The 17,292-nt window shown below is 43.5% G+C and overlaps 1 protein-coding gene and 1 pseudogene across 5 annotated transcripts in view; one reads left to right on the forward strand and one right to left on the reverse strand.

Moving 5' to 3' along the window:
* LMTK2 (lemur tyrosine kinase 2) overlaps positions 1–17,292 on the reverse strand; it is a 63,614-nt gene that overhangs the window by 35,135 nt on the left and 11,187 nt on the right. For all 5 annotated transcript variants that reach the window (XM_039878419.1, XM_039878450.1, XM_039878428.1 and 2 more), the window contains exons 2-6: positions 8,810–8,934; positions 5,680–5,824; positions 4,930–5,003; positions 4,047–4,165; positions 2,235–2,322 (exon numbers count right to left, since the gene is read on the reverse strand). In XM_039878419.1, the coding sequence (XP_039734353.1) occupies positions 2,235–2,322; positions 4,047–4,165; positions 4,930–5,003; positions 5,680–5,824; positions 8,810–8,934 (551 nt within the window). The remainder of the gene's footprint in view (positions 1–2,234; positions 2,323–4,046; positions 4,166–4,929; positions 5,004–5,679; positions 5,825–8,809; positions 8,935–17,292) is intronic.
* LOC120617072 (uncharacterized) lies at positions 73–191 on the forward strand (annotated as a pseudogene).

Here is a 17,292-nt window from a genome sequence, read left to right on the forward strand (position 1 = left end):
ATTTTCATATTATAATAACTGAGGATCATAAATATTATACCTCTGATAATACTGAGATAATCACAACAAAATGTTTATGGCCATGCCACCCTGAACAAGCCCGATCTCATCTGATCTCGGAAGCTAAGCAGGGTTGGGCCTTGTTAGTACTTGGATGGAAGACCACCTAGGAAGACCAGGTGCTGTAGGCAAAAGAAAAAAAAATGCGATATACAATAAAACTATCAGAAACACCAGTGAGAACTCTTTCCTCTAAGTTCTTATGCCTCTATTAAATAACTTATCAGGCGACATGGTAATTATCACGTCTGCTCCTGAGCAGGAGACCTACAGGACAACGACCACGTTTCCTCTCTGTACCCCATGAGTGCACCTGCCATGATGGAAAATGTGGGGATGTCACAGGAAAATAGGTTTAACTCTTCCAGTTTTCCTTACAGAGAGAGAGCCCTGTGAGGTCCCAGTTTCTTCAGAGGAAGGTTAAAATATTAACTTTAGACTTTGTTAAATTAAATATATGTGTGATAACTTCTCGTGTAACCATATAAGAAATTAAGAAACAGTATCTAAAATACAAACTAGTCAATAGAAAAAAATGAAACAAGAGGGAAAAAAAGAATTCAAAAGAAGGCTAGAAAAAAAGCATTCAAAAGAAGGCTAGAAAAAAAGCAAAAAAGAAAATTTGAAACAGGTAGGGAAAATAATGCAAAATCTGTCGCAGCTAAAATAAATGTAAATGGACTACGGATTAATAAAATCAACGATGAGCTGTTTACAAGAGATGCAGACCAGGGAAAGGACTGGTGGAAATGAACCAGGCAAATTCTAACCGAAAGCTGGTGTAACTATGCTCATACCGATAAAAACAGACTTTATCCTTAGCAATGCTTTTACTCTTAAAGCAAACCCTTCATGATGATGAGGGTCAAGTTACAGGAAGTTAAATCACCTCTAAATTTGCATCCCTGACAACGGGGCATCGAAAAGTTCAGAGCGAAACCAACTAGAATCAAAAATTTGACTGATAATCTATAATCGGTCAGGAGATTTTAATATGCTTCTCAATAACGGAAAGAAAATTGACTCAGGCCCCTTCTAGCTCCCCATCCAAATCAGAAGGACACAAGGCTATAAACCATATAAACTTGACTCATACAGATACACTGTCACTTGAATACACATTTTCCCCTCATCACCTACGGATACAAAGCACCACTGACCCTAGAGCGAAGACCACGGAGGGCTGGATCGGAGCTGCCGCGGCCACGGGGCTGTGTGAACACTAAGGTGAGTGAGGCCCCCTGTGCTCGCTCAGCCATGGAGGTCTGGGGGTTACTGCACGTAATCCAGTGGGAGCCAATAGGGACAGTTTATGAATACTTCGCTTTGGAATTAACTACCTAAATGTGATATGCAAACACATTTAGGAATTAAAACAAAAATTCACAATGTTTACTGCTCTCTTTCAATTTTAACAGCTGAAAATATTCTCTGAATTGGGATTTATTTTGGTGTACTCCTACTTTCCTGTGCATGATCAAGAAAGTTTAATGTTCTGAAAACTGAGACAATACAAAGAAATCAATCAAATCCTACATTTAAAAAAACGATGTTTATGGGAAATTTTCGCATAAAAATTATCATAGAAACAGCACAAAGAACAACCTTTCCAACTATAAATTTCAATAAATAATACTATCATGCTGAGAAATGAAGCTATTAATTTTAGGTTAAGGAAATAATGATCTACGTAAAAAGCTGAATGTTACATACAGTCGCTATTTCAAAAAACTGACAGGCTCTGAGTGTCTGGAGGCGGGGAGGCGCCTGACCTCCCTCCATGGGGAGGGGTCTGTTTAAACGCCTGGCTGAAGTTAAGACCTCGAGGTCCCAGAAAGAGCCAACCTAGAGCCAAGCTCCGGCTGTGCCATACACTTGATTTACATTTTCTTCATCTCCATGAGCTTTATTTTAATCACACGCAAAGTGCGGACAAATATGGTTAAAAAGTGGGAATGATTGCGAATAGCTTAGTGTAGGGATGGAGTATAAAACAACACTTATGAAAGTGTCAGCTAACACTATTATCAAAGGCGAGGGATTAGTACTCCATACAGTTCTTAAAATGGGGGACGGACGTGAAAGCAGGCCCTCGACCAGCACCTCTATCTCTCGAAATGCTCGGACGTGACCTTTCGCGTGCTTGCTGCCCTGAGCATCTACTAAACACTTACCAGATCACAGAACTCAAACACCAGAAGGTAGGGAATCGCTTCTACACACTGTCCGACGCACTGAAGAATATTTGGATGCTGAAGAATACTGGTAAAAATAAAAGTCACCTTATTATTCATCAGGGAGCATGCTAGTAACACTGTTCAAACAGTAATCCAAATTTTAACATTCATAATGATGTAAACGTAAGCTGAAAAGAACGCATTAAAAAAATACTTAACAGATGTATTCTAAGTTATCTAATGATTAAATGATTCAAAGCCAATCACAAACGCTCTTACAAATTAAAACAGAATTCCTAATATAAGAATCTTTAATTTTTGCAAATTGAATTTGTAAATATCACTTTGAAGTAGCAGTTTTAAAAGGCAGACTATATACACATATTCAATAAGAATTTCAATCCATACATTAAATAACTACTACTCAGGCTATCTAGCTTTTGTACTATTTCCATAAATTTCCACAGTATATGCAAACTTTTTGGCAAATATTTTACCCAAAATAAAGTTTAAAAAAAAGATAATAACAAAGGTTTTTTTTTTTTTTTTTACTTTTTATTTTGAAGCAATTATGAGTTAACGGTAAGTTGCAAAGACAGTAGGAGGAGGTCCCGGGTTCTCTCCACCCAGTTCTCCCACCGGTTACACCTGACGATTTACAGTACCAGTGACAGAACAAACCAGAACAGGGAACTGCCGCTAGGACAGAGTGCGTACACCTCTGTGTCTCGTTATCACACGTGTAGATTTGCACAGCCATCACCTCAACCGAAATCCGGAACTGCTCCTCACCACAGACCTCCTCCATGCTACACCTTCAAGTCACAGACAGCTCCTTGTCCCCGCCCACCACCCCCAAGACCTGGCAACCACTCACTAATCCATTTGCCATCCCTATAATGTGCTCACTGTGAGAACATTATGTAACTGGAATCATAGCGCATGTGGCCTTTTAAGGTGGATTTCCTCACTCGACATAACGCCCCCGAGGTCCCCCGAGCTGCTGCCCACACCAACGGTGCGTCCTTTTTACCGCTGAGGCACCTCTGGCATGGATGGGTCAGTTTGTTTAACCATTCACCTTCTGAGGGACATTTTCATTTTGAGTCTTAGGTTATAAGGCTCTGAATCTTACTTAAATTGTGCATTTTACATGTGAAAATTTCAAAGTTTTTTGTTGTTGTTTAAAAAATATTTTGGTTTTCTTCAAAGGCAAACTTGTCTGATAGATAAGATTTTCCTAAGTCTACCGATGTTGTAATTTTAAGCAATATATTTAAAATATTGCTCTGTGGATGAAGTTCTGCAACCTGTCCATGCAGAAATAAAGTGGGTCATTTCCTAAATGAGTTCGTTTTCATAATCTTTATCCATGACAGGTGCATAAAACGATGTATGGTGAAATGGGCGGGGCCAGCAGATGCCCGCTGAGACATCCATGTCAGTTTTCCCTTGAGGCCCCCTGTATCTTGCTGACATATTTCAAATCTTTCATTCTCCCTTAGGGTCACAAAATCAGTTGGTTGCCAAGAACCTGGACAACCTCGTTCCACTTCTTAACTTTTGGGATGACGATGCCACATTTTCCCGACCAGGAGCTCTCACGCTTCACAGCGCCCTTATGATTTTTCCCTTTTACTTAGGTATAGCTGGTATACCACACCATCTTAGGGTCAGGTGTATAACATAGCGATTCGACATTTACATATCGACATTTACATATGACGATGGAATTCCAAAGTATTTTTAAATGCCTGATTTTCAAGACCAAAGGGCACATGCACAGAACACAAGTAAGGGTTTGCTTACTAGTAAGGTTCTCCATTTTTCAAAAAAGTATCTTGTTCCTTTGGGCTTGCACTTGCTTTTAACTCCTTCACGATGACTCTGGCGACACTGGTGCCTGTGTAAATCTCTCCAAGGAGGACCTACAACCAAAGGACAGTTCTTCACTTCACCTCCCTCACAATGGTAAAGAACTTACTTCTCATTTATCAGAAAGTAGAATACAGGAAAATAAATTAAGCAACAAGCAGATGGCTTTCTATTATTTCAAATACTACTTATGAAAAGCTGGAAAAGTAAAATATTTCTTTCAGTTTTAAACCGTTCATCAGATATTTACGACATTCATATATTCGTATGTATTTTTTTATTTACTTAAAAATGTATCACACTTTCATGGAAATGACCAATGGCATTATGGAAGAGTAATCTGTAAGTTCAGTTCAAACATAAAAAGATCGACAAAGCTGTTCCTACAGGTCACTGGACAGGCAATAAGGGCAGAACAGTTCTTGGCGATGGTCTCCATGATAATGATGCTACCTATTTGTGCCTATAAAGTAGTTTACGTGTCATAAGGAGATGGGGAGGAGAAGGAAACCCAAAAATTTAACTTGGGGAGGATAAACAGTTTCTAAAATGCTGGTGTCTTCTCCCTTCTTACTGTTCTTTTGCCAACAATTAGAAAAGTCTCTAATATATAAATACAAGACCCCCTCGGAAAAACTGACCCACCCAGGACTGCCGAAGCTCACGTTACCATGAGGTTTCGGGGGCAACGGGGAATCTTGGTTGTGACTACGGTGTCTAGAGAGAATGTGGGACATCATGTGATACAATACTTAGTCAGCTTTAAATTCTAAACAGTGTAAGAAGGAGGGAAAAAGCGAAAGTGAACAACATTTACCTTTCCAAACCAGCCATTTCCAATCTCCTGTATATAGTTTAGACTGTGGCGGGCAACTTGAGACTTCAAACCTTCTGTAGGAAAAAGAACATTTAAAACTAAATATAAATATTTAACTGAAATAAATATTAAATATATAACCTATAAATATTAAATATATAACCTATAAAGTACACACACAAATTTAATGCTTGTGCTAACAAAGGGAGAAATACATACATAAAACATCTCTTTCAAACTAATAATGCCAAAAAGGTTCCAAGTTTTAAAACTGACGATATTTTTGAATGCGTGTCCTACCCTGATTCTTTAATATGTGGCACTGTTTTTTCTGTGACCTCTCATCACCATTCCGGTGGTCTTTACTCAGTCCTTAGTTTCATGGTGGAGTAGGGACCCCCCAGGGACTGTCCCTCCCACACACAGGACATCCCAGTAAAAGACAAGCAGCGCTGAGAAGTGGAGAAGCCTGTCTACTGAAGGAGAGGCAGGAGCTTGTCCGAGAGTTCCATTTTAATAAACCGAGACTGGTTTATTCTTGTACCAGACCCAGAGTCCAAAAGGAAAGGACTCGGCTTTGGCCAGAACGCAATGGGCCTGTCATTTAGCTTCACCAGGGAGCAGAAGGAAGAGAAACAAGCAAGCAAAGCGGACAGGCGGCCCAATTATTTTACAATTAGCGGCAAAGTTCCCATTCTCACTCCTGAGAAATGACTCATGAAAACATGACGTGAGGACACAGGGCCTTACCCACAGAAGGCTGGAACTGTGACGGAGCCGGCAGTGAAATAGTTGGTACTGAGAGCGTGAAGACTTCTGCCGGGGACTGAACAGAGGGAGTATCTTCTGCTGGGGGCGTGAAATCGATCTCATCGTCAAAATTATCTTCAAATTCCTAAAATAAAAGAAGAGCGATGTTATATCTAATATAAATCAGTTTGAGAGCAAATAGCAAAAAACGTGCTCACAGTTAAGATATGAACGTTTATTCGCACATCTGGGACACACGGTCATAAATTTTTTTTCCAATTCATACTTATTTCAAGTAAAAAGCATATGTAATTGTGTTCTCCAACTCCAAATAGCGGAATAAATAAGATTTGAAAATAAATTATATGTATCTTATGTTACTTTTTAAACTGATAGCTTCGAGTTAAATGTAAAATTTTCTATAATGACCATGGAACTTAAAATGGAAATACTCTTCTAGGTTCAAAACTTTACCTTAGTTACTACAGTTTAGTTTAAGTTATTCTCTTATTATTATTCATTTTCATGGATCCCTTTGCATACTGAATCAAAACAAATTTATTTTATTTAGAAAACTGTACATGCATTTCTAGTTGCAACGTGATTTCAATCAAAACAAGGACAGTTAAAAAGACTCAGAAAAGATATTTTAAAGTAAGTCTTACTTGTCCGAAAAGAGTAGAGTGGAAAAATTACTAAACTGGGTAGAAAAATCATCCACATCTGAACCACCAAGGTTCATATAAACTGTGGAGCACATAAGTGCAATTGACATTCTAAGAACTGGTTCTCTAAAGATGGCGACTTTAACATGGAGGCTGCACCAACAGAGCTATGGAAACCTTTTAAGTGACTCTGCTCAGCGAGAGCTATCCTGCCTGTTCCTGTGGTCACTCCAGTGAGCTGGGTCTATCCTGGTGTCCGTGTTAACACAGATACAGATGACTATCGAGGTCACCCATTCGTGAGGGTCATTAACGAGTGCTACCCCACCCGGCACCATAACAGAAGCTGAGAACAGACCAGTGAAACAGACTGTCTTCCATTCCTCCACAGCATGTCCTTTTCATTTTCCTTTTCTATCACCTCCCTTAGCCCCCCATACAAGGAAAACACTAAAAGTTTTAGGGTGGATCTCTCTGATATAATATTTATGTTCTCACACGCACGTGAAGGGGCATTATTCTCATGTCATATACGCTGTCAAACGCATTAGGACATTACTGCTATTTGTAAAGAGAGGAGGGACCAGGCCAATGAGGCGCTGCAACTTCAGTCTGGGAGGCCCCTCTACAAACAAGAGCAGTGTTCAACTTTCCCTCAGGACATCCCTGAAGGTCCTCCCACCTTAGACATACTGCCGCTCACACTGTGGCAGCAACACAGTAACTGTTAGGCTGCAGACGATGCTAAAGGTTCTGAGAGGGAATAGTGTAATTTTTTTTTAATGGGGCTGTGCAAGAAGACAGGATCACTTTTAAAGTTATACCAATGGCTACCTGGGTGCACTTGGGCAAGTCACTTACTTTACCAGACTGTAGCTTCCTGGTCTGTTAAGATGACTTATATGGACCCATTCACCTCTAAAACTGCACGGTTTTAAATCTTAAAGGAAACGCACAAATTATAGGTGGTGATACTTCTGTCAGTCTGTTGAGCTGGAGAGGATCCTCTATAGGTGTGGCCCCTGGGCCACCTGCATCAGAATCACCTGGGGAAGCACGATAAAAATACAGACCCCCTGAATGTGCATCATCATAGACTCCCTGGCTCAATACTGAGACCGGTGGGTCAGAACAATCTAAGGCAGGAATGAGGTGTCATGACGCACGAGAGAGAAACTGGATTTCGATTTCAGCAACAATGAACAGACTTCATCTTTGTCTCCAAAAGGCCAGGTACTTTGCAAAGTCCTTCGACACAAGACAGTCAAGGGACCCAGATTCTCTGCCTGCCACTGTGCCCTGCATGGTACAGTCGTTAAGTGCCCAAAGCGGTATCTGCAGTGACTCTAGGGTCTCGGCTGATGTGGACAAAGCCCGTGTTTTGGGTAAAATCTGAGGAACAGACCATGCTGGTGTGTCTCTTCCTCCAACCTTCCTCTGTCCTCAACCTGCCATGTGTGTAACGCTAGCAACAAGCCAAAAGGACAGCACACGTCCTGACCGCTCAGAGCCGCCACCACCACATTCGAGATAAAGAGAATACAATGGAAACAGGTTGAGGTTCTAGAAATAAGAAACTCACTAAAAAGGTGGTTTTGGCTAGAAGACAGCTTTCTTTTTTCCCAGTTTGAACCCTGGGACAGACCTAGGACGGCAGGCAGGTCGCTCCATTAAGGACCGTTTTCTCTGCACGTGTGTGTTCCTTTTTCACAAGTATTCACTGAGCTCTGAGACACGCCAGCAGGCACCGAGCTACTTCTAAGGAGGCTATTCCAGCTGGTTCCCGGCGGATCCCACCCATCTGCAGCTAGGCCACCAGCTGTCTAGATCAAACACACCCCACCCCGTCCCCCGATACCTGCGATAGGCAGCAGTCACCTTTCCCCCATTTAGAGATCTCCAGGATCCCGGGTAAACTGAAAAATTCTCTCTTCATATACAATACACACTGGGGAATCCTCTTGGCCTCGATTATCTTAACCACCACAAATTCGCCAGCATAGAAGAGTTTGGGAAAAAATCAAAACCAAGCCTGCTCTTCCTTATAGTTCTTATAGCCCTTACAGCAAGTGAATTCAATCACCACACTTTATTCCTCTCGTATCAAAACTTAAAAACTGTCAACGATGCTCCAAGGCAGGGTGAGCAAACTACAGCTGGTGGGCCAAATCCGAAGCGTCTATTTTTGTAAATAAAGTTTTACTGGCACACAGCCACAACCATCTGTTTACATGCTGTCTGTGGCTGAGGTGGTGCTATAGTGGCAGAGTTGAGAGCTGAGCAGCCACGACGAGAGACTGTGTGGCCTGTCATACTGACTATTCCCAGCGGCAGAATATGTTTCCTGTCTGGCTTTTACAGAAGTTGTTTGCCAAGCCTGGCTCCCAAGAGACTGTGACAGCCAGTCATTCAATCGATAAATGTATCAGAGGGCGATTTTAAATGTTCTTACCAACCACGCTCACCTTAAAATCTATTTCTGGGTCCTTACAGCAAGATACACAGTTTGCAATTAACACGATTAATATTATTAAACTGCACACAGATAGGATCACAAAAGATGAGGACAGTTCTGCAGCAGGTGAGTCTCCTGGAAAGAGAAATAAGTAATATTAACAACAGGGACAGGCCAAAATCGACTTTAATAAGCAAATCAATGTATTTTGCACCAAATGTAAAGGGCACCGAGAGTTAATAAAATAATGTGTAAACGCTCAAGATAACACTGATGACCCATCCAGGATAACAAGTTAGAGTTAGTAAAAATCTTTTTACTTTGACGCGATCTCAGGTTTGCGGAAGAGCTGCAGAGACTACACGGGGTGCCCGCTCGGCCTTCGGCGGGCTGCCACTACCCCGACACTGCACGGGTCCATGGCATGCTTACCAAAACTAAGACAGTAACACCAGCGTAACGCTACTAACTGAGCTTCAGACTTCATTCGGCGTTTACCAGCTTTCCCATCAATACCCTTTTTCTTTTCCAGGATGCAACCCAGGCTACCGACACCGCGTTATTCACCATGTCCTCTTGGTCTTCTCCAGCCTCAGGTTTCTGTCTTTCCTTACGTTTCACAACTTTGACATTTTTGGAGATTATTGGTCAGTTATCTGTAGAATGTTCCTCAATCTGGGTTGCAGTTACGCCTACAGCACCTGGTCTTCCTAAGTGGTCTCTCATCCAAGTACTGACCAGGCCCGACCCTGCTTAGCTTCCGAGATCAGACACCAGGCTTGTTCAGGGCAGCATGGCCGTGGACCAGGGGCCGTGGCTCCACTGGGGCTCAAACCCAGGACCTTCTGGGTATAAAGCAGACGTGCTAACCGCTACACTAAGGAACCACATCCTTCTAACGGTAATTTTCTATTTCCCACATTCCTTCTACATTTATTATTTGGAGTTCTTCTGCAAGGAAGACTTGTCCCTTCTCTCTCACTTAGTCGCTTATATAGTTATAAACACGCACATTTTATAATCTTGGGGTTAGAACGCAGTATTATCATTATTTTGTCACTCAAACTGTTCCAGCTTCGCTTGGCCGTAGGGCCCCTGGGACATGCCCCGCCCTTTTCTTTTGTTCCCCAAACACTTCCTCACCTTCCGCAGGGCAGGAAGCTCCAGCTTTAGAAGCAGCCACTTCTCCAGGGCCCCCGGTCATAATAAGGGGCTTTTCTACCAGAGCAGGGGTCTGCATACCCTGCCTGCAGCCTCTTTTTGCGTGGGGATGGGGGTGAGGCGCAGCCAAGAACGATTTTCACATCTTTAAAGGGCTGTTTTGAAAACAAAATAGGCAACAGATACTGCATGCGAGCCTACGATATTTTACTATCTGACCCTTTAGAGAAAAAGTGCTATTCCTATAGAGAGCATAAGATTTTTACATCATCCTTTCAGCAAAGACTTTAGCTATCTGGAAAACATCTTATTCGACTAGAGCTATTTTGAACATTTTCTTTGTTAGAGCAAACTGTTCGGTCTCACCTGGATTTTACTAAGTAACACCTGCCCAGCTTTACTGAGATGTAACTGACAGACAACACGGTGTAAGTTTAAGGTGTACACCGTGACGCCTTGATACACCTATATAATGTGAAATGACTACCACGCTAAAGTCAGAAATCAACTTGTCCTTAAAATCCTCATCTGCTGCTAATTCTGTGTTCAAAAGTCCCAAGGGGAAGGCATGGACACAAGTGAATGAACGACGCCACCTTCTCCTTAAGTGAAACTGCATTACCTAAAGAGAAGAAAAACTCAAACTCTCACGTGAGCAAAAACGTTCTTGAATATAACACAACTTCAGTCAAGAGCAGAAAAGTCTAAAATGGCCACGAGTGGCGCGCGGACTCTGTCCGAAGCCTTAAGTCTGCACTTATGCTAGTTAACCATGGGCTGTTAAGAACTTGCGAGTCCTAAACCAACAAAATCTAAAACGGGAAAATCCATGCAGTGAACACACACGAGCTGATCCCTCTCAAAAGCCAACCTGGAGGGAGATCACCTCTCGCCGAGAGTAAGAATCCCCTGACCACAGACACTTGTACACATTTTGAAAACTAAACTGAGGCCCAAGAGGCGACTTTTTATGAATGAAGACCTAGAAAGGTCCCTTTCTCCTTCCCCCCTCAGCTACCTTCTCTCCCAGCCAGCTTGGTCTGTGCAGCCCCACTGGTATCTGTCCTCGTAACTTTGCTCCCCTTCCCTGACCCGTACGATAAAAATTAAATATGACTTCTGAGGCTTATTACAGTGAAGCACTTTCACACACACTGTGTTTTGTTGATTTTTAAGATGCAGTTTGTCCACCACGTTTTAACGTCCATTAATTTCAGGTGCATCTTACACTCAAAACTTGGTTTTCATTGGCAGTTTCTTCTTTCTTAGTGACACAAAAATAAGGGTGTGTCACAAGCAATCAGTTAGATCTGCAACTTGATAAGATACAGTAAGCTTTCATGTGATCATCACAATGCCTCTGAGAGAATTCGACCAGCTCCGGGTCACTGTTGAGGACACTGAAATGCCCGACGACTCAAGGCGGGGAAAAGGCAGCGGTGGGCTCCAAGTTCAGGGGCACCGAGTATAAACCCCCAAGCTTCCCCAGATACCACACTGTTTTGCCTCAGAGAAGTGAACAACTTTAACACTTAAAAACAGTCTAAACTAAATACTCTGAACCCAAGTCTGTCACTGTCAATTATGAGAGTCCACACTCTTGGGGCTCTCCAAACTTCACAGAGCAGACATTAAATTACTCTCCCCTCTCTTTTCATCCATAATTTTATCAGATACTATTGTAAAATCTGATCAGAGCTGCCTGAAGGTCAGCTCAATTGTCTGATTCATAAAACTGTCTGCTGTGAATCATTAGGTAGGCATGAAAAGTCACACCCATGTTAAAAATAACTGGTCAAGTTGAGTGCTGCCCTTGCCCTTGGCCTTGACAGGTAGTACTTACCACTGTTCAGACCCTCAGAGACAGCTGCTTTTCCCGGCTCAGACTGCCTCAGTCTGCCTCAGTGGGGACCAGGTCTACTCAACCTCAGTGTCCTACCGAAAGCACTCTACAAACTGCTGCCTGGAAAGGAACTTATTAGGCAGCCTCAAAGAGAAAGTTTTAAGTTTGACCACTTTTAAAAACTATCATTTACTGTATATTTCTCTTGATTAGTCTAAAGCACTGCGCTTTAAAAAACTCTACATACCAACCAAGGAGAAACTTCCACAAAAATAAGAAACTGAGCCAACCTAGCGTGGGCTGGAAGGTGAGCCGGGTCTGCAGAAGCCATGAGGAAGCAAACAAAGGATGAGGAACTACAGCTAAAATCCCCGTGCCCCGCGGTCAACCTACAAACCAAGGCCCAGAAGGTCCCTGCCTGCAACTGCAGAACCCCGAAGACGGTCTTCCTTCGCCTTCCCAGTCCTCGGCTTTCAGAAAGGCGTAAACCGAACCGATCGTCTCCTAAAGAAACCGTCCATAACGGCAGGAGCGTCTCCTCCACACATTTAGGCAGCTTTACCGATTACAAACTGAGAACAAGGGTAATAATTAGAGGTCTGGGGTACTTCGTATGCTTCCCCCAGACTCCAATGAAAACATTCTTGACATCTAAAACACTCTGTGAGTTGTCATTTTACAGTATTCAAACCATTGTAATAGATATCTAGCACTTGATTTAATAAGCAGAAAACTTGAGAAACTCTAAAAGGTAGGTATGTATTATCTGTTTTATAGACAGGTAATTTGGAGCAAGCAATTTCTCAGTAATGACACAGAGTAAGTCAGCAGTACTACCTGATTATTAATTCACCCATTATAAATCCCTGCCCAGAACCTCGATTAGAACTTTATGTAACATATGTAATTAACTAAAGAGTTACCTGTGAATCCATTTTTGGATTAAACGAAAAATTTTACAGGTCCACAGATAAAAAGAAATGATGACTAATGCTAGATCCATTAGCGATTATAAAATGCTGATATTCTAATTTTGTCATTCCCTCTTCAGTTGCTAGCTGATGTACTTTCATAAAGAGAAATTCTCTGGTAGTTACTGTTTGCTAACCCAGCCATTCAAGTAATAAGGGGTGGGACTGAAAGCTGGACCCTCTAATCACAAGGCTGGTTCCTGTGGCCTCCAGCCCCAACCTGAAGCTAATGAGAGGCCCACCTAGAACTACCTCATTAGCATAAATTCAGGTATAGCCGAAAGGGGCTTGTTAATAAGAAGAGATGTTCCTATAGCCCCGGGGCATCACTCAGGAAATTCCAAGGGTTTTAGGAGCTCTGCGCCAGGGAAGGGGACAAAGACCAAACATTTATCTCCTATTATGTCACAGGTTTTACATTCTCCTCTGCCAGGAAACTCTGCCACTGCCACACCCCCTCCACTAAGTCACCCCACCCTCCAGATCTCAGCTTGGAACCCATCCTTGAGGACTCACCAGGTAGAGTCCCTGCCCTCGGACCCTCGATGCACCCTGCATTTCCCATCGTAGAGCTGATCACACTGCATGTTATAAATGCCCATATATCTTCCCCACTAGACTGCAAGCTGAATGGAGTCAGAGACCAGGCCTGTATGCTCCACTGGTGACTCCTGTGGCCCAGCACAGAGCCTGGCATTCAGTCAGAAGTGAGGGGAGGGGACTGGAAGAAAAAAGTAAGACATCAACGAAGAAGCTGCAGCAGGGAGGGAAGATAAGCAAGAGGTGAGGATGGGCGTGGGGAATTCATAACTAATCTACTGGTTAACAGAATAAACTCTTAAGGGTCAAATGACACTTATAAAATGTTATAACGCTATGTCCTTCCATCGTTTTTTATTTGGCAAAGATCTCCCTGCCACTACTAATCACGCCCTAATGTACACCATCGTCGTGGGTGTCCAGTCCCTTCTCGCTAGCAACAGTTTATCACGAATTCCCCAGGTCTCAAAGGACTCCCACAAGCGTTCTTAATTTACCCATTTTGCAATTCATATTTAGCAGTATAGCTATCAAGTTGTTCCCTTTAAAAAACGAGTTTTCTTAAAAAGTGGATTTCCCCCAACTTATGTTCTCCTGTGATGAGTATTTACTCACGCACGCCACATTCTCCACACGTCACATTCAGCTCACGTCACTGGAAGCTGTCAGAGGAGCTTCGCTCTGTGTCAGCAAAGCAGAAATGCAAAGGCGCCCCCACCCTCTGCGGGAGCCCCAGGAGGCCCGCACCGCGGAGAGAGCCCAGCCGTGAGCGGGGCGCCACTGCTGGCTGGCCGAGGCCCTTACGCCTCCACTCGGAGGCTGGCAGAAAAAGGAAACTCAGCAGAAGCCTAAGATGTGCCTCTGAACTGGTTTCAGCCTGAGCTCTGTGCGATGCCTTCCTCCTGTCTTCCCAGGACGCGGAAGTCTGGGACCGCAAAAGGACCAGCCTGTGACAGCAAGTGTCAGATGCACAGGTAACTCTTCTGTTCTCTTTTCTCTATCCTCTTGCGTCTACTTGACAATGAAAACTGGTGACCACTGAGCTGACTAGACAAAGGACACTTGGTAGAACTCGGGGAAGCTGAAGAGCAGCAAGCTTTCACACTGGTTCAGTTGTGACACCAAGTCCACCTCTAAAATACACCATTTCGGCTTTTTCTTTCGTTTTTTTTTTTTTTTTTTTTTTTTTAAGGTAGGACCAATAATTCCATCTTCCCTTCCCAAAATCCTGACAAGTAACTTTACATCCCAGAGACCTAGTAAAATGAATCATTATCATACTACTTGGGGAAAAGAAATTAGATGATATTGCAAATCACACATTTTCATTTAACACCTCAAAATTAAAAATCCACCCGTCGTAAAGGTTTCCTGTATAAGGAATCGTAAGTCACTAAATGTTTTTCTGGCCTCTAACGCAACAATACACTAAATAATCCAGGATCTCCCTAATGTGTTCTAATATAAGAAAGGGAAAACGACACAGTACCAAACACGCCCGACCACACAGAACAGTCAACAGCACCGACGACCTAGTTGATGAATAAGATCCCACGAAGACCCCTAAACCAGAATTTCGGCAGCCCAGGAAAACAAACTACACTGTGTGCTAATCACAGTGAAATGTTCTTTCTGTTCAAAAACAATTTTCAAGGTCGGCCAACCCACCCGTTCTCTCTTACTTGCAGAAAGGTTATATAATTTGATTGCTAACTGAACACCTGTGAATGAGATCATTTTCAGTGCTGACTGAATACCTGCGAATAGGCCGTTTCTCTCAGCCTATTCTGTTAACATCTGTTATCGAAGGTTATTTCACTCCAATTTTTAAAACACTAAGGAGACTACTACAGAAGAGCTCGGCGAAGGAGGCCTACTCTGGCCAGAGCTTTCAATGGCTGTCAGGCTACTGTGCCCCTGCGTCCTGGGGGAACGATGGCAGGGATGTTTTATAAACTCGAATCTTAATCGTGACGGCAGGTGAAGCTGCAGCGTGATCTGCAGTGCTCAGACGTTGGCAGCAGCTTTGACTCAGGTGTTCCTGCTGTCCAGGAAGCCAGCCCAGGAACAGGAGCATCTGGTCCCAGAAGCAGAAACTCATGGCCAGTGTCCCAGGGACCGGAGGATGAGTGTAGAGAAGTTGCTATTCTCTTCTGTCTACTTCTGTATGTGTTTAGAGTTCTCTGTACAGAGTTTTATTTTTAAGTGCTACCTTCATAACTAAGCCCAGAAACTGCTTGTAACACTGACCTTGAAGATATGCTAGTGTGACCTGACAGCGCTCCACTGATGACTCTACGTTACACAGGGGATGGAGGTGTTTCCAGACACACAGGGGTCCAGCCCCAGATAAAAGACCCAGTGGTAGTTCATGAGGGCGACGTGCCTCTTACTGAAATGGCCGCTCCATCACCCTACTGTGAAGCCCACCAGTCAACAAGTCCCACGCAAAACATTCACTCATTAACTCATTCGATGAATGTTTACCAAGCATCTTCTACAAAACAGGCACTGCCACAGATTCTGGGGATTTAGAAGATGAAAAGAGAGCTTACATTGTCATGCAGGGATACAGACAATAAGACAGTAAATACATGCACAGTACCTCAGGACCTCGGTTGGTGATAAGCAATGTGGGAAAATAAAGCGAGGGATGGGGGAGGTTCTTTTACGAGGAGCGATCAGAAAACACTCATGCAAGAAACCATGGTGAGTTGGCCCGGGGGACAGCTGATACTTGACTGGTGCTTCCGGTGTGCCAGGCACTAGTCTGCACTCACCCGCTCCCACGACAGCCGGCCAAGGTCGGTGCCGTGAGCCCCACTTAAACGCAGAGAACCCGAGCAGCGGAGCAGCGACTTTCCAGGTTGCACAGCGCGCGTGACGCTCGGGTGTGCGCCCCCGCACTCCGCGACAGCAGAGGGGGAGAGCTGGCTGTGCCCAGGACTTGGTGGCAGATGCTAAAGGAAATGTGAGGTGAAAGGGTCAAGGAGGACACTCCCATCAGTGTCCCTCACTCTTAAACACGGGCAGACTTTCAGGATCCCCTGACGTTTGAAAAAACCCTCCTTAAAAACGTTAAAGGACAACGACCGACCCAAGGAGATGAAAAGGAACCTGAAGGGAGCAGACAACGCAGGCGGTAAAAAGGAACTGAAAACAAAACCATAGTTAACGTCCTCGAGGAGATCTACTTAGGAGAAGGTGCTACTGAAAAAGTATGTGGGTGTGTGGGGGACCAGGTGAAGGAAAAACTGGAAATTAAATGTAACAGAAAAAATAAAGGCTCCACGCAATAGAATGAAGAGACAAAAAGATGAAAAGGAGAGTAGAAGCTCATTCCGAGAAATCCAAAATTCAACTAACACATTCTAGAAAGAAGGAAAGGAAGAGGCAATTCTCCAAAAACAAAACAAAACAAAACACACGACTTATGTGTGTGTGTGACATTTTTCCAGAACTGAAAGACACGACTTTCCAGATTCAAAGGCCCACTGAGAATCCACCTTCACGGATGGAATGAACGGAAAGAGCCTCATCCAGACATAACTTTGCAACTTTTCAGAATTTAGAGCTAAAAGCTTAGAATATTCCATCCAAGGAAGGGAAAAGAGGCCACATGGGAAAGGACATCAGGTGGCCTCAGACCTCGCAACAGAACGCTGGAAGGCAGCCGAGAGCCACCAGTCCAAGCCTGGAACAGGGCACAGCGGGCTCGGGGACAGCACGGCCAAACACGCTGAGAGATTTAAACGCCTGCGGTGGCGTGTGCGACGAACTAATGACACATTTATGAAAAACTACAGAGATGATAACGAAGGGCGAGTCGAGGCAAAACAAAAGATGTGGAAGAAATTTAATCATCAAAAACACTATAGGGCCGAGCTGTGAATAGTCTCTGTAGTCATAAAACTATGAACGCTGAATAGCGATTGGATGAGAAAGTGTAGTGACTGCCGGAGAAGAGTGCGTGCGGGT

This window comes from Pteropus medius, unplaced genomic scaffold (genome assembly GCF_902729225.1).
Source record: "Pteropus medius unplaced genomic scaffold, Ma_sr-lr_union100, whole genome shotgun sequence".
In the NCBI taxonomy this organism is placed as follows: domain Eukaryota; kingdom Metazoa; phylum Chordata; class Mammalia; order Chiroptera; family Pteropodidae; genus Pteropus; species Pteropus medius.